The sequence below is a fragment of the Hermetia illucens genome, chromosome 1 (genome assembly GCF_905115235.1).
Source record: "Hermetia illucens chromosome 1, iHerIll2.2.curated.20191125, whole genome shotgun sequence".
Lineage (NCBI taxonomy): Eukaryota > Metazoa > Arthropoda > Insecta > Diptera > Stratiomyidae > Hermetia > Hermetia illucens.
In genome coordinates this window covers 194,292,704-194,318,516 of record NC_051849.1, presented here as the reverse complement: position 1 = coordinate 194,318,516, position 25,813 = coordinate 194,292,704, and the positions used below count along the sequence as shown (strand labels likewise).

The window sequence follows — 25,813 nt, the reverse complement described above, 5'->3', positions numbered from 1 at the left end:
AAATCATGTCGAGTGATGAAAGCTGTAAATAGTGCAATAACTTGTGGTGCAAGCTTTACAGTTGGGCTTGGAGTGGAAAAGATGAATTTGAACTGGATGAAAGCAACTTATAGATTGGATATGCTAGGTTGAAGTGAAACGTTGACTCCAGAAGGAGCTTGGGGATAAAATTGCTGAATTTCTTTGAAGCTCCACTCATGGAAGATTCCTACGATAGCACTCAAAAGATGAGGTAAGACGCCGGCTGTCTACGCTCCCGCTGCTTACAGGTCTATTATGAAACACCTTGAACGAGTTGCTATGAAACAATAGAGCTTGGCTTAAGTCGCACCAACACGGCTGTCTTAGATACATTCAAGTTGTGGCGTTGAAGACGAGCTCCACATACATCTCCAAAAACGCTCCCACTTTCAGAGTCTCATAGAAAAATGCAAGAAACTATGATGTCTTTGGCCTAGTCACCCAACCGAGACTCAGCTTCTTCTGGTAAGCCCCGTGGATCAGATCTTCACATTCTCTGACAAATGATAGAAAAACCAGACAAATCACAAGCCAACATGTGTCCAAAATTTACCCTTTTTGACTTTGAAATTCAAAATGAGGAAATCGCTAATCCCAGACTCAACCAGAAATCATGTTCATCTTAACGAGCAATGGAGGAGCCACGATAGAAAATGAGATGAGGAAGTGAAGAAAATTTCGCAACATGGTCTCTTGTGTTTGTATTTAGGCGTACAGGTGAATGTACGTAAGTTATCCACACAAAAAAAAACATCAAACTTTTCCGAAATGAATTACACCACACTCAATTTGTGGCTGTTTTCTTTCCAGCAACGCCACTAGTCTCTCCGTGGAAGATTACTCCCGGATAAGTAATGGTTGCTACAGAAACTACAGAAACCACACAATATTATGGACATTGTAGGCATGCACGGGTATATTTGCTTACACTGCAAATTGCCACTTATTTGCAATTTTGCCTATGCGCAACAAATGTGAAACTTGCTCAGCATTTCATTCAACCTCACTAACAGGTAACTACCGTTAGCCACGATGAATGATTGAACAACTGTAAATGTATTATTAACCACAGAAAGGAATAATAAAAGCAAGAAAAATCTGAAATTTGTTATTATAAAATCATCTTCGGAAACCGTGCAGAGTTGGTTTTACTTAACTTTAATGTCTGGTTGTAAGGGGTCTGGTTGATCGATGAAGCTGGGACGGGTAGATTGTAATTTTCGTGGGCAATACTTTCACAATGGCTTGGTAACCTAGTAACCCTAAGGAAAGGGCTACTTCGTTGGTCTCCCTAATCAGGGATTCCAGAAAACTCCGTGTCTCAAGAAAATCACCTTCTTGTACACTCCTGCTCTCGGAGCTAAACAATCTACAAGTGTACAGTGTGCATCCAAGCTATCAGCTTCCCAGAACAGTCATTACCCATTCCAGCATTTACTCCACTCCAGGGTATGGCTCCGCTGAAGGTTTACTCTCCTTAGATACCAGATCTCCGCCGCTCCTTTAATACATGGAACATCTGCTATGTAATGCACAATTCAAGGATCATGCCAAGTTGTTGCTTCACGACGAACCCGAAGGCCTTATAAAGTTTGCTTTCGGGCAACCCTCAAATTGTGCTTCCTTATATCCTCTTACAACCTTTCAGAAGCTCTTCTTTTAGGCCTCTTAGAACAATCGCGATTCATGATATTACACTTCCTCATAGGTTCGCACTTTCCTCCTTAACCAGCCTAAATTGCCGCTTTCTGGACAATTTATTGGCTTATTGGCAATACTATTCTACCAGGTTGAGTACTTTGATGAGCTACTGAACAACCAGAACATCGGCGAGTTGGAGGTCCTGCCAACTGAAGACGACGGACAAATACTGCCACCACCAAGTTTAGGAGAAACAGTCCGTGCAATTCATCGACTAAAAAATCATAAGTCGCCAGGAGCCGATGGAATTACAGCCGAATTGGTTAAATATGGAGGCGACCAGTTACACCAAGTGGTTCATCAACTTGTGCTCAAGGTATGGGACAGCGAATCAATGCCTGACGATTGGCAACGAGGCATTATCTGTCTCGTACACAAAAAGGGAGATATCACACAGTGCAGCAATTATAGAGGTATCACGTTGCTGAGTACCATCTATAAGATATTCTCTACTATCTTGCTAGGCTGGATAGCCCCATACGCCCAGAACATCATTGGCCCATACCAAAGAGGCTTCACTCCAGGCAAATCAGCAACATATTAGATTTTCTCTCTGCAGCAAGCGATGGAAAAACTGTTGGAATATGGACATCAGTTGCACCATCTGTTCATCGACTTTAAAGCCGCCTATGATAGCCAGGGTAAAACTGTACACGGCCATGAGAGAATTCGGTATCCCGACGAAATTAATAAGACTGACTAGGCTGACCCTGACCAATGTGCGAGGCCAGATAAAAGCAGCAGGATCACTCTCAAGAACATTCGACATCAACAACGGTCTACTACAAGGGGATGCCCTATCATGCGCCCTCTTTAACCTGGCCCTCGAGAAAGTGATGCGTGATGCTGAGGTAAATGCAAGAGGTACGATCCTCTTCAAGTCCACCCAACTACTGGCCTATGCTGACGATATCGACATCATGGGAAGAACCACCCGAGACGTACAAACTGCTTTCATTCAGATCGAGCAGGCGGCGCGAGATCTTGGGCTGCACATCAATGAAGGCAAGACAAAATATATGGTAGCAACGTCAGCACTGAAGACGAATCAACCAACAACATCAAACCGCACTGGTCAAACACGAAGAAGAATAAGGATAGGAGAATACAACTTTGAGACCGTTGACAATTTCTCCTATCTAGGGTCGAAAATCACAACTGATAACAGTTACGATGATGAAATCCGCACACGGTTGTTGTCAGCCAACAGAGCCTACTTCAGCTTACAAAGACTGTTCCGCTCGAAACGTCTCACCATAGGGTCAAAGCTCTTACTGTACAAGACTATGATCTTGCCAGTCCTCATGTATTCCTCGGAAACTTGGGTTCTTAGCAAGAAAAATTGCGAACTCTTGGCCGCGTTCAAAAGAAGAATCCTCCTACACAATGACGAAATCTATGAGCGTATGGATGAGAATGATCCCACCCGGAAAGTCTATAAGGGCAATATCTATGGTAGAAGAAGAAGACGAGGCAGACCCTGCCGAAGATGGAGCGATGGCATAGGTCAGGACGCCAGACAGCTTTTAGGGATATCGAATTGGTGGACCTCGGCCCAAAACCGGGATGTCTGGAATTCCTTATTAAGGCAGGCCTAGACCGGATACCGGTTGTTGCGCCGTTGATGATGATGATGATGATGCTATTCCATATGATTTGGTCACCACCATATATTATTGTGAAGATTTCTGAATTGGTCGGGGAATGCAAAAGCTGGACCAAAAGTTGAGGTAACTTCATTTCTGCGTCCTACGGAATATCCACCTTAGTTTTAGACACTTAACACCAGCACCAATGTGGCTTTTATATAAACTCCTTAACTTCGTACCACATGAATCTGAAATTCTCTCGCCCTTCTTCCCGATGTGGCCTTTAGTCCCATACCTTTTGCATCAAACGGAACAAACAAACATGCTTTCTAATATTAATAGGACTGTAGAAAGAACATCCCTGCATGGAAAACTACCGGGACCTCGAAGGTGTTCATCAGGACAGAAAATAGTTGCAGAATTTATACATTATTTACATTTTATTAATAGAAGTAATGAAAACTTGTTGTTTCGTTTCCGTATCGTCGGTATATCGGTATTTGCAAGAATAAAATACCTACACCAACGGAAACGAAACAACAAGTTTTCATTACTTCTATTAATTAATCGTTGGAAACACCGCATAATTTCACTCTAACATTTATTATAATTTAATTAAAAATCTTGCAGTTGCAGTGAAAATGTCGACGTCATTCCGTTTTCCACGATTGATCGGATTCGGCTACTCAATTAAACTCAACACTTCGGCCCCAGCTGAAATCAAGGGGTTTCGGTGAGAAAGCCGGTGATGTGGTTACTCTGCCGGCGGACGTCAAAATGGAGGCGGTGCTCACTCTTCTTGCCAATGACCCGTGGAAGAAAGGCTTCTGCCTGTCTAAGAAAACCGTCTTCAGCTTGCCTGCAACGTCTAGTCTGAACGAGTGCTCTCTACGCTGGAGGACCTTATAGGACCCTCGTGCAGTAGCTTCAGTCCTCACCAGATGGGTACAAATTGCAAGGTTCCTACGGTTGTTGACCACATGACATGATCGCGGAGGCGACTTCAATTTAGCAAGAGCTACCTGTAGCAGACACAACAATCCAGTCTCTCCAAAACAGTCTCTCTTTGCTGTGGACCAGCTCGCCGTGGCCACCCCGTAAACCGATCAATGATTCTGAGGCAATACTTGCATCCGTGCGGGTTTCACAAAGAGCCTACAATGTCGAAATGTATAGTATGAAAGCGCTTCGATGACCCAGGGAATGCTCCTACTTCTTAAGATGCCTAGTGATCTTACACTTCCAGCACGCGATGCACTTCTTGGTCCAAGAATAAACGTCCTTGTTCATGAATGGCATCTTCAATGCCTTTTCGAAAATTCCCAAAAAAAGCCAAGACAATTAAATATTGAACCGATTTCCACATGATTTTCTTTCCCATTTTGTTCAGTTTCGATTAGATTCGATTGACAGATTGACTCAATCCTTCCTCGTAGCGGAAGGTCGGGGTCAAATCTCACTGCTGGCAGAGGGATTTCTTATCCTGACAGGATGGCGGATAGCAGTCGACTGAGCTGTGAATGAGTACCTACAGGGTACTGTAATCCTGCAGTGTACCGTTACGGCCTTGAATGAGGTGCTCTAGCACGCTTCAAACCCCTGATCTAAACCAGGGAAAAAACTGAACGCAAGAAGTCATGCTGCTAAGGAATTTGAAATCGACCTCTAAACGGTTCCAAACCATTTGGATTTTCAAAAAGGCTAAAAACTTCACGTGCTTTATAATCCAATTAAAAAAAATTAATGGACTGCATTTCCATATGCAGATCGCTGTTGAAACAAAACGAAATGAATATATTTGTAAAGTGAATGACAACGAATGATGAAAAATTGACCACTTACAAAGATGTCTTACGGAAGTGATCTTGATCAAAAAAGATAGTGAAGCACTAATACACCAACAATAACTAATCCAGAATGGAAGACAAGGGAGACGATACTTGGTGGAATTGAAAGAATAACATACATTGTTTGCTGGCAATTGATGTGGTCAATATAAACAATTGAGAAAAACAAACCAGAATTGATTAGCAAGAACGGTGTTGTGTTTCATCACGATAACGCCAAACCACACGCATCTTTGATGAGTCGGCAAAAATTGAGATACATTGGCTGGGAAGATTATCATTTGTCTCGATCTTCGCAACATTCTTTTGCTGGCACGAAATTGTCTTCCACAGGGCCACGTGAAAATCACATGATACAATTTTTTCCACAACAAACATCAGAAAATCGACATTGTTGATATAATGATACCAATGATGCCGAAAAATGGCAAAATGTTTGGTTTAATGAAGTGGATTTTGAATAGTGAAAACACTGATGTCAATATCTGCAACAAAATGCCCAATAGTTGGACTACATGCTGATATTTCCATATTGGTAATATTTCGAAAATGTAGTCTTTTGGGAATCTAAATATTCTGACTTAAAATGCAATTGTAATTGCAGTTCAAAAATTGTAGTTAATTGAAGTAGTTGACCGAGTCACCACCGCAGAAGTATGGGGAAGATTTCATCCCAGACAGCCACACTTGGAAGAAGGAATTAGACTTTGGGCTTTCTGGATAAGCTGGATGCCTACATACCCCACGAACGCTCTAGGGAAAAGAAGCAAAGCGGGATAGCCTACAGTGTCTTTCATTTTGTTAGCCATGAGAGATGGCTTCAATAGGGAAGGCGAGCAGTCAAATGTCAAATCTCACTCCTATGGATTATCTACGCTATCAATTCCATACCTGTTTTGGCGAATGACATCCATCTTAATGACCAGTAGAATTTCAGTGGACAAGGTGTTTTCACCTCGTAAAAAGAGATCTTAATGTTTTCAATCTACAAGCGAGAGAGAGCCAAATAAGTTTAGTCAGCACGACCGGAAGGTCCCTTGCTGTCGACGGCTGTCTGGAAAAAGTTATCAAGCGACCGATACACCAAATTCTGACATTTGGATTGCTATGAAATGATTTGGTGCAAAAAAAATTGAGCTGATGATTTTATCTAGTAAAATTATGCTATAATGGTTTTAAATGACTCCTGTCTGCAAAAAAATCAAGTGTCGACAAATGGAGCTCTCTTCTTCTAGCAGGATCATCTCGTGCAATTCAAACTATAGAAATGATCGAATACCAAAAATGGAGTTAATTTATTCTAGTAGAAATTTGTCCCAGCCGATCAAAATCCTTGCCAACAAAAAGGATTATTGCTTATACATGATATTGATGACTTTTTAGGGCAAGGATTTATAAGAAATCTCTCACCTTCTGTTTTTAGAGAGAACGATTGGTTTATAACCTTTTGGCGAATTCTAGTCCTGAGCCGTTGACAAACCAAACAATTGTAAAAAGCCCATTTTCACCAAAAGTTAAGGAGATCATGAGACACTTAATAAATCTCAGGGGCTATCGCCTGCAGAATTACCGTATCTTAGACTAGAAGCCATACTGTTCAGTATCCAGTAAATATACAGAATAAGCGTCGAAATCAAATCTATGAATGTTAACGTGGCTGGTTTGACTGTAGGAAGAATAAACAGTGAATTTACCTTCGAGAAAGGTTCGGCAATCTTAGTCAAACATTACAAGCCAACCCCCAAATACATCGCTGATGGTGACATCTATGAATGTAAATAATGTGGATTCAATTTAATCAACTATACCAACAGACGCTGCTTCATCAACGTGCCTCAAATATGGTTATCGTTGTCACGTAAACGAGGCATATCACATAAATCGTACTGGTTCGCTGCGATGTACTTCAGCTCTCTCCACGCTTTTTTGAGAAGCTTGCTTCTATCAGACTAATGGGATTAGTGTCACGATGTAAACGACTTCAATTCGAAGAATGAAGCATTTTGAAGTCATCCGCTAATACCAGCATGCTTACGACCATTCACTCTGACTGATTAAATATGCGGTAAGTTTCCGGGCTTCTATAAACCAGACTCTGTAGCAAAGTCGTATTATATAAAAGCAAAAATTTATGAAGAAAAGCTACCAACAACTAACCGAAAAGGATAAAAAAAATCACTACCCCTTATAATCATATCCATTTCCGCCTTCCGATCACATCGCGCACGGATGACAGACCAGCGCGCCGACCAAGTTCCTTGTTTGAAATAGTATCAAGCTAGCAGTGTGATGGTCACTTTCCATGCGCTACTTCCATAAAGTAACCCACAAAGAACACGAGCACAGAAAAGTCTCAACATCAACGCAGTTGAAATAACTGCATTTCTAGATTTTAGACAATGTAGCGAAAGCGAATTTGGCAGCGACATCCATTTCGGTGCCCCCGTCGGCAAAAACGACGCCTCCTAGATATACAAATTAATCGGCGCTTTCGATTTCCGCTCATTGATGCAAATAAGGAGAGTTCAATGACCCGTCAGACTGAAGACCGTGGCTCGGTTGGTGTTTATCTTCAATCCAACTTTATTCGCCTCCCTTTTCAAATCCAGAGACATCTGGAGATCCATGACCCGGTGAGAGAGCAAACAGATGTCATAGTCCATTGAACTCCTCCACGTCCTCAGAATGATGAAGCATAAAAAACATTACCGATAACAACAAGACAAAAAATATCTACGATAGAATGCAACCTTGGTGGCCTTAGCCTGCTTTAGCCTTCGAATTCCTACATTTTTTTGCCATCATATCTCGTTCTGACAACAGCTATTAGTTTCTTCGGAATGAACCTCCTGCGTAGAGCACGTCAGATGCACTCCTAATTCACGATGTCGACAGCTTTCTCGAAGTCGGTAAGGAGCAGATGAAGCGAAAGTCTAAGCTCCGTACTTTGTTTCAAACTTATCCGTAAGGTGTTGATGTGGTCAATGTAGGAGTATCAAGAACAGAAACCCGCCTGCTCCCGGTCGATCAAGCTTTCGACTTCTTCTTTGATGCATTCTAGGATTATCTTAGCTATTATCTTTGCGACGGCTAGGGGCAAGCAAATAATCCTCCAATTGTTATACAAAAAAAAGCGGCTCTTATTTGGAATCGTAACGATCATCCCCCTTTTTCACTCTTTGAGAAAAGTCTCGGATTCTCAGAATTCCCGTATAAGTGAAAGTAGCAGATCTGAATAATCTTCAGATGCAACTAAAAGTAAGTCTGTCAGGAGATCGCCAAGCCTAGCAACTTTACTGTGCATTGTGGGCCTAGTTGATTTCTCTTCTGCTTGGAGAAGTTGTCTGTATCCACATGTTGCGATAACTAGTCATTTTGTTCACAATTTCACTGGATGTGATACGATGCGATACGGTTAAGAACCGCGGTGAAGTATTATTTCCATGTTTTTAGCTGTTAACCATCGTGGATGAAAAGGCGACCATTAATATCTTTCACAGGATCATCGAAAAGATTGCCAACAAATCATTGTGCTCTGTAGCAGGATATCCGCGATCGATATGGAGTTGCACCGATCGTGTAAAAATCGCGAGAGAGGTGTCTTCGATGGTAAGATCATGTAATTCATGCTAACGAGAATTCACACGCCAAGATGGTAAGCGACCATGAGGCGCTGGCTTGATACGCTGGATGAGATTTGAAAGCCTCGCGATTGAATTCAGATCAGGAATTTAATAGAACCAAATAGCATTTAATAACGTGAACTATGCTGAATTTGCCGGGATTTCGCTCGGTATCGGAGTTCGAGCGCGTCACACCCGCCATCGTAGCGGTCAATAAAGACTTCAACCCCTTCCGTTCACCGATCTCCTTCCACAGTCAGCTAGATCTTATGACACTTCTCCGGGACGTGGCCGACGACCTACCTAGCAACCCAGAAAATAGGATTTTTGATGCCTGCCAAACCCTCATCGGTAATCTCAGGCGGGTTACTCAAGGTATCTATTGTCCAATCAGCAAGATAGCCCCTCTACTGTCGAACGACAGCTGGATCATACACACCGTTGATGTTAAACGTGGTGGTCATAACTCACCAATCCTGCTAAAAGTAGCGGACGCAACTCGGAAACAAAGGTAAGCCACCATCATCTATTTCTTCGCACAGCCAGAAGACAACTTCTAAATGTACTGCTAATCGCAAAGTGGTCAACGTCGAGAGACCGTGTTTTGTGATAGCCGTCAGGAACAACCAAACACCGGATTCGCATTTGTTACCATTTACTTCGCTTAGTCCTAAAATGTCCAGCTTATATCGTTCGAATTCTCACTCAAGTTGGAGAAAGCGAACATTCTGGGGCCCTCGGTACCGTTGTCGAGAAGCGAGCGCACATTTCAGAGGTCAATCATCATCCGGTTCTGGTGGCGGCAAGTTCAGTCTCCATCCGAGGAGTTGTTAACGTTTCAGGAGCAATAAAAGTTCAAAATTTGTAGGTTGCTTGCCCACAACTTGCTATCCCTTTTAGTCGCCTTTCAAAACAAGCAAGGAAGACTTTTGTGTATTCTTAAGCCTCTTCTCACAGGGCCACTAGTTTGATATAGTGAATTCATTGATATTTTTATAGTACTACAATGCAATTTTATTGGAGCCTATCCAGGTACTGTTTAACAGCGATTAGAACGCTTATTTGAGTAGTCCGGATGGATGGCTAGTTACTCCTACCCTAAGCAAGGCAAAAAGCCTCTTTAATTTTTTTCGTTTGAAACCCTGTGGACATTTTTTGTGTTATTTTCTTCCACGCGAAGAGTCTATTGTATATTCTTTAAACTTCAACGTTTTCTAAAGTAAACTCTTTGAAATACATATCAAGAAGCATCTAGCAGCATGAAAATCAAAGAACCCAAATATTTGCGGCGTCCTAAAAGCCACTGTGTTGCCTATTATTCTGTTGTTGCCTATTGCTGTTCGGCGAGGTTGTTACGACATAAATGTTTGAAGGGCAAGTTCTTATCAACCATTTCTTCTATAAATATGTAAGACCTAAATAGGCTGTTTGAGTAAAACTTGATAGTAGAATTATTGTTCCCCGTGGGGATATGCGTCGTATCATAAATTTCCAAATCCTTGGCCACCTCTAACTTCCTTGCATCCCTTGTGTAGTGCACTAATCCCATATTCCCATATCCCCTTGGAAACGGTGTCATTCTTCAAAATCAGGTACTCGGCTTCCTTTGATCTGAAGACCAGAAGTCCTTTGCTGCCAAATCTGTCCCCTTCAGGTGCTCTCCAGGACATGTTTCAACATTCTTTCTTGTCTGCCCGATGTATACTCTATTGCAATTTGCGGAGGAAATTTTGTATATCCCGATTTGGTCATTTGGTCGATTGGGTCTTCAGTTGATCTCAGAAGAGTTTAGAGCCGGTTGTTCCTGCTGCTGAAAACGACGTCCAAACCATGTCTCTCCAGTTTCCGTTTTAACGGAGTCAGCTTGATGACCCCTATTGTCGAAGTATCCTCTTACGTTTGCTGATCAAACTACTGATAAGGTCGGTGTATCCATTCAGTCTGATGACATCAAAAATGTGCTTGGTTTCTTTCACCACGTCTTCCAAGGATACAAAAATGATTACCATCCGATGGATCACATGGTTGATGAGCGTGACGCAGGTGTTAGGGATGACTCGTTTGATGTCCGTTGGTCCCCTGTAGAACTTTAGGTCTAATTTTTTCTTCCCCTCCCTCCAATGACAAATCTAAAAGTGGTAGTTGACTCTCCTTTTCCTTCTCCAGGGCGAATTCGACATTGGGTGGTTGGTTTATTGAGGAAGTTCAGCGTATGTAAATTCAGGATGAGATCAAGGATATCCCAATGCTACCAACTATATAGTTCAAGTAATACTGGCTCTGAACCTATGGTACTTGGTAACAGATCAAGTGTTGTCTACTATTTAGTGGGTTAGGTGTAGAAAACTAGAAAATGTTTGGAACATTTTGCGTGACTGACATTTTATCTAAAGATCCAGCCATTTCATATAATAAATGACGCATAGAAAATTCTGGAAAAACCCTGGGAAAATGTAGGAAACCCTATTTTCACACGTTTCATGAATCTGCTCCAGTTTACAAAAAAATAACAGCATCAATATTCAACTAATTAATTCAAAACCAACATCAAGAAAACGCTTTAACTAAATTTACATATCCAAAATGAAAACACCGCCTTAATAAAGAATCTCATGCAATTCCGTGGTCGTCGACTCTGATAGAGATACATCCACACTTGCACAGAATAAGCCTACTAGACTGGGACCAGCAACCCATTTATACATACTCAACCATACATACAACATAAGCTACTGAATTTCAGAGAAGAAACAGAAAAAAATAACTTCAAGGATTTCTTGTATTTTATGAGGGGAATTGTTGTTTTCTTCAGGTGACATTCAATCAGGTTTTTTTCTGTAACTTTAATTAAAGTATAAAGACGTGTTTGGGTTTTTTTTTCGACAATAATATAGAACGATACGGTTATGTGATTAGTTACGGTTTACATAAGACCAGATACTTCCGTACATATGGTAGCTTGGCAGTCCATATGTAATAGTATTTGGGGTTAAAATTTTATAATTAAAAGTTGATTTTGTTCGGTATTTACCCAATTTCAGTGCGGATAGCAGCATCATAATTAATCCGTTGAGGTCAGATCACTTTCTCTTCACTAATCGCTTACACGCAAGCAATGGATGTTTTTCCTTTCGAAATTTTACTTGAACTGTAGGAATATGGGCTCCAATGGAAGACTCCGACACTTCATTCGATTCACCTTCACTATCGAAACTCTTGAGCCCCATAAACTTTGCTGGATATTCACGCACTAACTTATGTTATGTATCTTTCCATACCACTAACGATCACACCAAGAATAGTGATCACTTCGGTGTTTCACATTTAGAATGAACTTAATCGTTTGATACCACGAAAAAAGGGACCAACGGTGTTTTTTGTAAGACAAGCCAAATCACCAATATGTGATTTATCAGGAAAAAATATTTGAGAAAAGTTTGCTTCCAATATCCGAGTAAGATACATTGAACGCGTCCGAAAGATCTTCACACTCTCACTTAACTGATCTTGACGGGTTTCTTTAGCCGTAGCTGCTGTAGCTGTCTTGTTGCCGATGTGGAAAGAAAATGTTTTCCTCTATGTTACTATCCGCTATTATTACTGTCGTTGTTGTTGTGAACAGTGGTTAGCAGAAGTCGATCTACGAGTTTTAGATGGATTTTGATTCAACTTAATTGACGTATCTTTTTGGGAGTCTGCGTATTACTAATTTCAACAAGATCTCTTTTGTTCAGAATTGATGAGTCTTCGACGAAAGTTTAACGGATTTTGAAGTTTCGAGTGTCTATTGAAAATACAGATACCAGATGAAGCCGGCAGGGCCGCGCCGGAGGGCGCTCCAGGGGGTGGTAGTGTCGCAGCTGACACGGTCGTAAATTCAGTGATGCACCTGATAACTATGACGTGTGAGGCTTCCATACTTCAGAGGGGCCCCAGCCGCGACAAGCCTTCTATGTACTGGTAGACGGCAGAAATTGCCGACCTACGTAGGGAGAGTCATAAGGTCCGCCGTTTGGCACAACGATTGCACGCCAACGAGGAGGCATGCGCCATAAAGGCACAGTATAGATCAGCAAAGAGAAGACTCTGCAGCGCTATAAATAAAAGCAGAGCTCACCGCTGGCAGAACCTTTTTAATGAGGTGAATGAGGACCCGTGGGGACTTGGCTATAAGCTTGTCACCCGGAAAATCGGGGCTCTGCGGAGTCCCTGCATACTAAGTACCAATCAGATGGACTGCATTGTGCGGGTATTGTTCCCCAGATATCCTGTACGGGTTGACGGCAATAGCGCGGAAAGTGTCAGGCATTGCCCCCTTTTCACAATAAAAGAGCTCGAAGAAGCGGTTCTCACTATGAAAAACAAAAAGGCGCAAGGTCCTGATGGCATCCCGGCGGAAGTTTACAAACTGGTGTTCCGCCAACAGCAAGAGTAAAGGAGACCCCCCCCCCCCTGCTCCGGTCTGCATGCCGACCGTTGTGTATGTTTGACACGGCCGGGAGAGTCCTTGAGAGGTTCAGAACAGAGAGATCCGCAGTGGATGCTATTATGGAAGTCGTAGATGCGGTTTATCGAGCCAAGGCACACAGCCGACGATCTCGACGGATAGTGCCCCTCATAACGCTTGATGTCAGAAATGCCTTCAATTCCGTAAGATGGACAGATATGCTAGGCACATTCGAAAACTCATTTCACGTGCCAAACTATCTTTTGCGGATATTGAGGGATTATCTGAAAGAGCGCTCCCTGCTCTATGAGACGCTAGAGGGCCAAAGGAGGATGGAAATCACGTCAGGAGTAACACAGGGATCCATCTTAGGGCCGGACCATTGGAACGCTTCAATGATAGTCTGCTGAGATTTGATATTCCCGATGAGTCGCGCCTGGTCGGTTATGCAGACGACGTTCCGGCACTTGTTGCCGGACGCAATGTTGAACTGGTGCAAAGCAGGCCTGGAATATTGATGCGACGGGTAAGCGGATGGACGACTGCTCACGGTTTCAACCTTGCGCTGGAAATAAACACTCAAAACCAGCGGTTAAATACCTTGATTTAATGATCGACACGAAGATGGGCTTCTTCGAGCAAATCAAAGCAGCAGCGAACAAGACTGCAGCTGGAGTCGCGGCCTTGAGTCGGCTAACGGCGAATGTTGGGGACGCTATATATACTTGTAGACACCTCCTTATGGGAGCAACGCATTCCGTTCTGCTCTATGGCGCGGGGGTAAGGGCAGATGCCCTTCACAGCTTTGCGAGTGGCGTCTGCTTACCATACCGCGTCCGAACCGGCCGTGATGGTGATCGCGGGAGTGATCCCCGTTGCCATCCTTGCCAAGGAGCGCAAAGCTACCTACCGGCTTAAGGACGAGAACTTAAGAGAGGTGATTGCCCGTGAAGAACGTCAACGGACCCTTACCGAGTGGAAACTTTCTTGGCAAAATGAACCAGGGGGCAGATGGACTACGCGGCGTATCGACAATTTAGACCCGCGGTTGAACCGAACGCACGGTGAAATTGACTACCCTGTTACCCAACTTCTAAGCGGTTATGGAGGTTTTCAGTCTTACTTGCACAGGATTGGGAAGACGCGATCTCCTGAATGTGTGTTCTGCAATAGAGTGTCGGACGACGCTGAACACACCTTTTTTCTTGCGAGAGGTGGGACGTCAGCGGCTTTATGCAGACACAGGGGAGCTCTCTCCAGCCAACATCGTCTGACAAAAGTTGAAGAGCGCTGGAAGCTGGAATCGTATTGCGCATTATGTTCGGGCTCTTCTTATTGCGAAGAAGATTGAACTCCACCGGCGGAGGGATCGGATTGTAAAAGGTTCCCTGAACTAACAACTCCCTTCCTCCCCTCCCCTCTCGTTGGTGAAAGGAATCCCCCGACTTGAAGGCTCCAAAGCTAGTTCTCTGATGACAGGGAGGTGTTTAGTTGGTAGTCCGACAGCGTACTGTTGCGGGAGTCCAACACTCTGAGCGTAAACGCATTCCCCTACCCTACTCCAAAAAAAAATGTTGCGAAAATATCGGTTACCTTCTAGGCGGAACTGCAAAGATGCAGAGGATGATGATTCTATTAACGTCATGCTAGATAACAAAACCCACCTAGCAAAGCCATTTAAGTTATCCTTTACCGACCATAATACTGCTTTATAAAAAGATTTCTTTTCATGATTAAGGTAAGGTTACTTAGCCGAACCCGTGTTTTTTTCTTTGTCTTCATGGTGTCCCTCTATCACAGGCTTATCCCTTGCATAGCATTATGTGTGATAAGCATGAAACTGAAGCACAATCTCAAACAGATTGGTAGGAGTAATTGGGGGAATTTCACCAGCTCGTCTACTGAGACAGTTTCCTTGAAGTGGCACTCGCACACTTCGAGAATCTAAGAATGTTTCCTAAGGAGAGGCGCCTATTTTCCACTGAAAAGGTATGTCCGTGTCAAATTTAAAAACAAGTCGGGAAACCGAAAGCTCAGCGCTTGAAGGTTTTGTGTATGTCTTTTTTAAAACCATTTGAGTGTGCATTTATCCCATTAGAATCTAGCACGTAATATATGCATATATTATGTGAGAATATCCACTTTTGCGTGATAATGACATTCAAAGTCTTAAATTTGCACAGAAACCGCAATTTTGACCTGTTGTAATTTTACTAGTAATGGTGCTATTTCCATCAAACTTGGCAGGATGATGCTCTATACTATTCCTACATTTCTGCAAAATTTCATGATTCTTAGATGAACTTAAGGAAGGTTCGCAATCAATTACTAAAAATTATAGTAATATACTATTATTAACCTCATTTGAACAGATATCGGTATGGAGGAGCCTCCTGATTTTATTTAGATTTTTCAGTTAGCTAGTTTCTGAGAATGGTTCACTTAAAGAAATGATCCTCCGCACTCCCCATCTTTCCAGCGAATGTCAAAACTAGGCTTCAGAAAGTATTAACCAAGACCTTTCATATGATACCCCGTTCTTGACGTCGAACGGTCTTGAGAGTGATCCTGCTACTTTTATCTGGCCTCGCACCAATTTCATCGGGATACCACATTCTCTCATGGCCGTGTACAGTTCTACCCTGGCTATGTTATCATAGGCGGCTGTAAAGTCGATGAAAAGGTGATGCAACTGATGTCCATATTCCAACAGTTTTTCCATCGCTTGCCGTACAGAGAAAATCTGATCTGTTGCTGATTTGCCTGGAGTGAAGCTTCTTTGGTATGGGCCAATGATGTTGTGGACGTATGAGGTTATCCGGCCTAGTAAGATAGCGGAAAATATCTTATAGATGGTACTCAGCAACGTGACACCTCTATAATTGCTGCACTGTGTGATATCTCCTTTTTTATGTATGAGACAGATAATGCCTCTTTGTCAGTCGTCAGGCATTGATTCACTGTTCCACACCTTGAGCGTTAATTGATAAACCACTTGGTGTAGTTGGTCGCCTCTATATTTAACCAATTCGGCTTTGAGTAAACTTGAAGAAGGCTTTCTCGCGTCCACAGCCGAAGAACCACAATATGTGCCCACAAATGTGAAACCCCAAAAACCGAGTTTGAAGACTACCTGAAACATAACCAAATGAGCGTCCAGCTCCCCGACTTCCTGGAACGCTTTCAGTGAATGAACCTGAAAAATACTACACACTTTTGGCCAGTCGAAAACCATATGATTACTTTTTCTCCCCGCTGATAACAATATTTAATTCTCGATCACTCGGCAGACAATGCCCAAATGTAGTACCCTCAAATGCCTGGTACCCTATGTAACAAGCAAGTGAAGGCCCGCCTGAATTGGCGTAGGTCAAGACGCCAGACAGCTTTTAGGGATATCGAATTGGTGGACCTCGGTGCAAAACCAGGATGTCTGGAGTTCCTTACTAAGGCAGGCCTAGACCGAATACCGGTTGTATACCAATTCGATGTGCCTAAACTTACCCCTAAGTAGCTTTGTACTGATGAAGGGGGTAAGGGAAGTAAGTTGCTCCCGAAATATATATCTACACTGTAAAATAAAAATTGTAGTTTGGAGTAAGCTACTGGTCTGTCAATTTCTAAATGTTCTAATCTGGAATGACAGGTACAAAATATGTAGGAGGCGTGAACATATTGTATACCTTCGCCTTTCTTTCCTCGGTGCTACAAACTGCACCAAGCTTGAAACGAACCCTCCATTCGACTCACCTCAGGAACAGGATCCGCAAGTGGCTTAATCTTATGAGTTATTTTCTATCTAGGCACATTTATTTTGCTGGTGTCAATTAAGTAATGAGACTGATTCCATAAACCGTATATTTAAAAATTCTTCTACAACTGTACCATCCCCTTTTAAGTAGTCCCCTTGGGCACCTATACAGCGATTCCAGTGGGTTTTCCACTCTTCGTAACATTTATGGAACACTTTGACTGTGATGTCTGCCAGCACCCTCGTCACGGCTGCTTGGATGTCCGTAATTGACTCAAAATGGGTTCCTTTGACCACCGATTTTGTTCTAGGGAACAAAAAAAAGTCACAGGGTAACATAACGAGCCAATAAGGCGGCTCTTGCAACACGGCGATCCCTTTAGAGGCTAAATACTGGGACACGCTGAGGGCGGAGTGGCACGGCGCGTTGTCATGACCAAGGATCCAGTTACGAGAGATGTCTGGGCGCACCCTGTTGACTCATTTTCGCAATCCTTCAAGTACTTAGCGATAGTAGACTTGATTTACGATTTGCCCCGGTGAAACAAATTCTTTGTGGATGATTCCGCGGCTATCAAAAAAGCTAATAATCATCGTTTTCACTTTCGACTTGCTCATGTGATCTTTTTTTAAGCGGGGGGCGGGCGGAAACAACCATTGTGAGCTTTGGCGTGTGGTTTCTGGGTCTTATTGGAAAACCAGCTCTCATCGCCTGTAGTAACTCGATCAAGCAGTGTGGGATCGTTTTCCACTTGTTCCGAACAGTCTTCTACGATGGTCATCGATGCTGCTTTTGCTCCTCAGAAAGGTTCTTTGGAACCATCTTCGCGCTTCTCATCCCGAAATCGCCTGTTAAAATTTGTCTGACCATTTCATGGTTCATACCCAGTTCCGAGACCAACATCGAAATGCTAAACGCCGATCTGTACGGATTAGGACGCGCACACGCTGCGCATTCGGGTCAGTCAGCACCTCGACTGGTCTTCCAATCCGCTCCTCGTCTTCCACGCTTTCACGCCCCTCCTTAAACCTTTTATGCCATCGAAACACCTGGGCACAATTAGGAGCACGATCACAATGCAGTTTTACAATTTTAGCGTACGTTTCCGAAGCTGTTTCGCGTAACCTGGCGCAAAATTTTATCGCGACCCGTTGCTCTAGATTTCGTTTCTCCATTTTCGTGACGAGCACCAGCAACACACGTTTACTCAACACGACACAGCAGGCGAACTAAACAAGCTAGAGCGATTGTGAATATATCAATGGAAAGGGGAAGGATGCCGGGGAAGGGAATTTGAAGGTTGCAGGTTTACCACAAGCGCGGCAATAAAATCAGTCTCATTACTTAATTGTCTAACGTTGTATTTCTCGAACCATTTGATCCCTTCTGTAATATAAAACTTTACACCGAACAAGGGATTAACTGGTTACCGAAATGCGGTATAAACTGAAGAGCGGATCAAATGATCCCCAGGGTAAGATATATGTATTCAAATTAAAATCTAGACCTACTCAACAGTTGTCATGAGAAGGAATATTGAAAAAGATGCACCAAACAAAATTTTAAACCACAACTCATAATGAAGGACCAAAAAAGAACAGAAAGGATACAGGGACACAATTTGAAGGAAGAACAGTAATGGAACAGTAGAGAACAGGAGAAATAAATGATTTTTTACTATCCTGACTTTTCATCCAACACTGTATCTCACATATAAAGATACAACAATTTTCTCATTTGTAGATACAAGAAGACTTTTACGGTTGGTGTTTTTTCTCTTTTTCTCGATTGGATTATAAAACAAGATCACTTCGCCGCAGCACAGTTGTATCACTGGCGATTGCTTGAAGGAGAAGAAACTAAAGATGCTGAGGTGGAGGTTGATGACGATACAGTGATGAAGATGACGAACAAAGCGAATGCAGAACGCAGAGGAACTATACAATTGATTTCGCTGATTGCAATTGCGAATGGAATGGCAAAGCTAGTGGAAGTAATAGTAGTAAGTCATTGGCAGGAGTTTTTAGTAGGGCAGCAGTATTGTTATTACGTGGAAAAATGAAAGATGACTGCAAAAGCAAGTCTTAACCCAATGGGGTCGACTTGTCGTTATTGACTCTGAACTTTTTCTAGTGTGAAATGGATGTTGATTGTAGAAGACATCATTGCAAAAACACCACAAATCTTGTCTTTTTCAGGCCTTAATCTTCTAGAACACATTCGACTGAGACTAACTTTCAGGGGGTTCGAATTACCAATTTAAAGTTCTTAAGTGGGAATGGGTTAAAGCAACTGTAAACCACCATGCAATTTCTGGTTGCTGCTTTTCAGCATTAGCTAACAACACCAAGAAGTTAAATTTGTTGGTTTCTCTCTTGCCGTCCATGTCTCCCTAACACCACTGCATCTACCTCCGGCGTTTCGGTGCACTTGAAGGAAAAAATAAGTGACTGGAAAATGCCTGAAGAGCTTACCAACACACAATCAACATAATTGCTACTTAAGAGATACTTTAATAGACTCGTTTTCTTACTGTAGAAGCTGTGATTGCACCAAATGAGACTATCGTTGTGTATGCCTGGATAAAACCACAGATATAAGTATAACTTCAGCTCGCAATATATACTATCCGCGCAGTTGAACCTAATTATATATTTTTAAGGTCATCACCGTTGCATATTTGACAAAAGATAAATATGCATTTTTTTTCTTTCTTTGATATAAATTCATATGTATCTTAACAGTGCCCAGATAGATCTGCAATTTGTTTGGTATGGAGGTGGAGAAGTCAATGAAAAAAGATAGATGTTAATGGAGACTTTTATGAAGCTCTGTACACGCAAGACCAACAACTTCTGGGAAATTAATTTCGCGGTGAGATATAAAGGCAACTGTTGACTGCAAAATATGGATTAATATTGTAATGATCCCAACTGCTGAAATAAATGTTCGAAGTTGTTTAAGATATTTCAGGCAATTGTGTAAGCTGGTAAAATACTGTGGATTTTATGTAAGGTTAACAATTAGGAGGAAGTTAAAGTTTCGTGATGGATTGCGATATTCACATTAGTGATTTGTTCCATCAATTGAGGCTGAAACAATTAACATGCTTTCAATGTGATGTGAGGTTTAGTATATCATACCAAAAAGGTTTTCGTTAGGATGAAAGATATATGCATATGAACAAAAAAAAATAATGCGAACTTCCTTGTGCTGAAGCAGTTTACCTCGGTGATATCTATGTAAATAGGTTACTGATGAGACTTCATTACAATGTGGAGTAGTCCCTACTTTCCCCATAATATAAAGGTACGTATCTTTCCGAACAGGGCTCTATATTGATGAGGTTAAAAATAACTCCGGCGACAGGTGTAGCACAAAATAAATGAACGTTCTTTCAAGGCTTCAAGGAAGTCTGTAATGAACTAATGGGTGATGCAATGATCAGACGACTATCCTGAGGGACTGAGGACGACCTAGAAACAAGAGCTTTCCCAAAAATCTAATGACGAAATTGACCGGGAAAGTCCACCCGCAAATACTGAAGCTCCGCTCGGTCGACACGTGTGCTTGCCAGGCTCGGAAATGTGGGATCCGTAGATGCGTAGTTCCGCACCGGATCTTGAAAATAATATAGGGATTCGCGTAAGCCTAATGAGTTAAACCGAAACGCGAACTAGAACCTGATAGATGAAAAGTCGGGAATCCGAAAGCTTGACGCTTCTGGTATAAAAGTTTTATGTTTCCCTTTTTGAGGAGCATACCACAGTTCTCCATTGGCTGACAGCATTGACTCGAGATATTTAAATTGCGCAGCACCTGCCCTGAACTGAGCGAATTAAATATCTCAGGTCAATGCTATCAGCCAATGGAGAACTGCCTAATGAAATTGTTTCACGCATTAATGCGACCTGGATGAAGTGGTGTTCCACAACTGGTGTTCTTTGTGATCGACTTATCAGCGAACGTCCCAAATCTAAAATTTACCGCAATGCCGTCCGTCTGCCGCTCTTTATAGTTCTGAGTGTTGGCCAACTATAAAAGACAATGTACGGCGTCTTGCGGCAATGGAGATGAAGATGTTGCATTGGACTGGTGGCGTGACACGTTTCGATTACATCCGAAATGAGGAGATCCGCGATCGATATGGGGTTGCACCGATAGTGGAGAAACTCCGTGGAAGGCCGAACACGACGTGCTCTGAGCACTAAACCAAACTAAAAAAACTGACAAGTGAGCTACTTCAAATTGATATGTTTTAGATATGATTTAGACGCGGAGTATCAATTTTCTATCAAGGTAGAGAGATGAATAGAGCCACAGAGCGAAAATCCGAGCCCGGAGTGAAAATGATGCGGAAAATGGGGCCTGGGGAGAAAATTATTTGACACTGTTGTGAAAATTCGGTGAGCGCCCTATTCTCCTTTTTTCGTTGAAATTTCTATTCCGACCCTAAAGAAAACTACGGGCCTGGGAGGAATCACTCTTTTTCCGCCACCCTCACATGAGGCCTGGAGATAAAAGATGTGGTCAAAGCCTAACGACTTTCACCTAAGTATTTTCAGTAATTGTGTACAATTTGCTATATTAAAAAAAAAGGTTATTCATTTATTTCGCATTTAAAACGCAAAAATCTATTAATTTTTTTAACAGTCATAAATCAGTTTTAACACTTCACCCTTAAAAGAAATCTGACCTTTGTGAAACCCAACTCGACCGACCAGCACGTCTTCGATATCGTCGATAATCCAACAAGTTAGCAATTGTTAAGATAAGAGAAATTATTTGGGATTAGTGGTAAAACGGAAAGGTAGCATGTCTGCGAAAGAGAATTCTTCGAGGAACGCATAGCGCAGGATGTTTCCTCGTTGGGAGATCAAGGATCAATGCAGAACACGTTTATATCATTACCATGTTGCACCCGAAGCTTTGTGCGTATTTAACGCTATAACAAACAAACAACGCGTACTATCCTCTCGAGGAGATTAGCTATGGTTATTCAGCAAAGCCGCGGGACTTGCAGCTAATTTTTCCCGATTGGCTATCCAGGGTCCAGTCGAATGAGTGAGCAGGGCCTGCGACTAGGAAGGGTTGTCTTGGGCCATTATGGTGGACTTGAGCGTCCTGTGCCACCTTTCGAGCAGGACTGCGGGTGGTACCCGGTTGTCCAGTGGCATTTGAATCCGAGGAGATTGCCCAACTCTGAGAAAAGGGAGGACTCAAACTACATTCCCTGGTCAGTGACTATAATTGTAGGGGCACCAAAGCGTGGAATCTATTCTCGACAGAGGACCTCAGCACAAGATTATGCAGTAATGTCTTTCAGAAGTATCGCCTCAGGCCACCGCGTAAGCCTATCGATGATTGTGAGGGAATACTTGAAACCGTGCGAGTCTCGCAAAGGGCCAATGATGTCGAGGTAAATTGAGTGAAAACGCTTGGTGGATCGAGAGAACACTCCTACCTCTTTCCGCACATGCTTTGTAATTTTGCATTTCTGGCATGCGATGTACTGTCTAGCTCAAGAATTAATATGTTTGTTGATTGACGGCCAGAGATGATTTTGACTATCCGATTCGTTGTCCGAATAGTTGGGTGTGCCAGATCCTGAATGATGTGAAATATTTCCTTTCGCAAATCGGCCGGAATATATGGCAAGGGAGGTCTCGCAGTATATACTGGATGTTGAGCAGAAGATAGAAAACTCCCTGAAGGCATATTTGAAGTTGGTCCTCAAGCTCTGAAGAACTGAAGAAAATCGATGGTGGCGAGGATCTGACTAAGTGTCAGCAATCACGTTATTTTTTCCAGACGCGTGTTGAATTTCGGATGTAAATTGGCTGATAAAGCTCAACTGCTGAAGTTGGCGAGGGGACGCTTTATCGGGTGTTTGTTTCAAAGCAAAAACTAGTGGCTTATGGTCCGTGAACGCTCTGAATTGCGAGGTACGCAGCTAATAACTCACGTTCCGTTGAGCGAGATTCAGCTGTTTGAAGAAGTAGTTCAATGGCAGCCAGATTTGGTTCACTTTTTGGTGAAGAACAGCACCTACGGCAATATCTGCGGCATCGACAAATACGGCTAGGGTTACATCTTGCTGCGGGAATAACAGAAGTATAGCATTCCCAGCTGTGGCTTGGTAATCTTAAACCCCTCGATAACCTCTGGTAACCACACAATCAGACGGGAATCTTTGGTTTTCGACCCAGAGAAGAAGGGTGGATTGATGGTGGATGCCTTGGGCAAGAAACGACGATAAGAATTTAACATGGTCAAGAAACTTCTCAGATCCTTAACAATTTTCGGAAGCGGGAAGCTCGAAATCGCTTGCACCTTGATTGGATCCGATTGGATGCCTTAAGGGGTAGTCAGGTAGCCGCGGAATTTCACCTGCGATTGTAGGAATTCGCACTTTTCAACTTTAAGTATTACACCAGCTTTAAGGATATGTTGAAAAATGTACTCGAGGTGTTCTAAATGCTCGGGATCAGAGGAAGACGCAGGCAAAACATCATCCAAATATACGAAACAGAAGTGGAGGTTTAGCAGCGCAGATTGGATCAATCTTTGAAAGGTTTACGCCACGTTGCTAGATTCAAAAGTCATCCTAGTGAAGTCGAAGAGTCCGAAAGGTGCGCATATTGCCATTTTCAGAATGTCTTCAGAAGCTAGGGGGTTTGGTGGTATGCCTTGAATAAGTTCAAGATAGAGAAAATATGGCAGTTTGCGATAGAGTGCAAAAATCATGGACGAGTAAGATGGGGTAACATTCTGGAGTCGCCTGAGCATTTAGACGTCTGTACTCGCCACGAGATCTCCATTCGCTTTTTGATTAAGAGACCATGTGAAAAGAAGTTGTGGGGTCAATGTAGATCCAATAGCAACCCATAATATCACAGGAAATCCGCGCCTAAGATGTTCGCGATAATGAAGCTCCAAGAAAACGCTCGTCGAAATACTAAACTCAAGTCTACCTGCCTGTAGCGGATCGACGAACAATTTTCTGCCTCGAGTTTCAACGATTACGGCATTAAATTATGATTCCGGAATACAGGAAGTACCGAAACTTTAGTGCCTGTAGCGACCAAGTAGTTGCGTCAACAAAACTCCCGGACAGTTTGGTTTTTTTGTCAGAATTCTTAGTATTTTCAGCGAACCTACGATGGTACCAGCATGCGCCCGCACTTGCCGAAGGTCCCCACGAAATACTACCCGGTCGCCAATTTCGGCAGGCGGATATTAGACCTTGATCTAGCCCTACTACTTCCCGACCGCAAAGCACCGACAGCCTCTGCCAACTCAGAGACGATAGCTGTTAATGCTGCCACTATCTGCTGCAGCTGAGCCACCTATTTGAGTTCCCGCGAGACACCTCGGCAACCATGGATTGCACGTGGATCTCGTGAGTTTTATCCACAGTGACGGCTAATGTGTTCAAAGACCCCAAATCCAGATATGTCAGGATGGCCTCAGTGCTTTTAGATTGCCTCAGCAGTTACAAAGACTCTAGCAGCTTCGTGCCAACTTTGTCTTCATTCAACTGTTTTATTTCGTGGAGCAATTGGCTTGGTGCACGGTCACCAACTTCTGACAGGCGCTTTATGAGTTCCTTTTTTAACCTCTTATAAGAGAAGTCCTGGAGAATGTCGGAAACAAACTCAACTGTCTCCTCATCTAGCCCGACCAGCGCGTGTTTGAAGCGAATGACGTCGATTGTGACGCCGGCCAATGTGAATTGGACCTCGAGCTAGAGGAACGGCCACATTGGATTTGCCGCTTTTGAGAACTATGTCGAAGCGAAGCGAGTTTCTCGATGTCTTCGACTTTTGTCGACGTTTCATCCCATATGGAGCAGATATGTCAACACCCCTAGAGGCTCTCCAGAGTAACAGCCGAAGAAACTGTCAACGTTCACTTCGCTTTATAAGAGCACGCTAACAAAAACAACCAGCTTAGCTCACCCACCTGAGAACGCTTGCTACCGATATTTCAGACATCTAGATTTCACACACGCATCAGGTCGGCGATTGGGTCTCCCTACCCGCAAATTAAGGGACGCGGGAAAACGATATAGCGCACACGATCGAGTCCTGCTTCTGATGTTCTTAGCAATAAAATATTCCCGTCGACATTCGCATATTCAAACCGACTGTAAACTATTAACATATTATTTTGCCCAAGAATTACAGAAACAAATACGGGAATAAAAGTTTATTTCATGACAACTTGGCAATGACAACGGCATACCTGACATTTTATCCTCCATAAGGTTCCCGGTTTCCTTTAGCGCCCCGTAGTTGGCAACAACGCATACAGGATACAGAGTTCCAAAACTCAAGGAAACTCGGCACCTTCATTGTCGTAGCGGAAGGTCGCGGTTCAAATCTCACTGGTGGCAGAGTGATTTGTTATCATGACTGGATGCCAAATACCAGTCGACTCAGCTGTGAATGAGTACCTGAGTCAAATCAGGATAATAATCTCGGGCGAGCGCAATGCTAACCATATTGCTTCCTACAATGTACTGTAGGGTACCGTCATGGTCTTCAATGAAGTGCTCCAACACACTTCAAGGCCCTGATCCAAAATGGATTGTTGCGCCAACGACTATCATTATTAATGGCCACGGCCCTGTCTGGCGTGTCACGCTAGCAAGGTTTCACGGAATGTGAAAAAAAATCCATTGAAATTTTGCATTCTATTCCTAAGATTCAAACACATTCACCTGGATATCGGCGGACCGCTGCATGTCGCTAGTGAACTTATAACTTATTTGCTCAAATTTTGACACTCCCGGTTTCAAGTTCATCGTTCGAAATTGTTAATTGACCAA

At 42.9% G+C, this 25,813-nt stretch overlaps 1 protein-coding gene across 4 annotated transcripts in view; it reads right to left on the bottom strand.

Moving 5' to 3' along the window:
• LOC119654364 (tyrosine-protein kinase Btk29A) overlaps positions 1-25,813 on the bottom strand; it is a 283,921-nt gene that overhangs the window by 37,583 nt on the left and 220,525 nt on the right. The window contains exon 1 of one of the 4 annotated variants that reach the window (XM_038059747.1): positions 11,813-12,291. The exons of the other annotated variants lie outside the window; for them this stretch is intronic. Within the exon in view, the coding sequence (XP_037915675.1) occupies positions 11,813-11,840 (28 nt within the window). The 5' untranslated portion in view covers positions 11,841-12,291. Of the gene's footprint in view, positions 1-11,812; positions 12,292-25,813 lie in introns of those variants that run through there. 4 annotated transcript variants of the gene reach the window in all.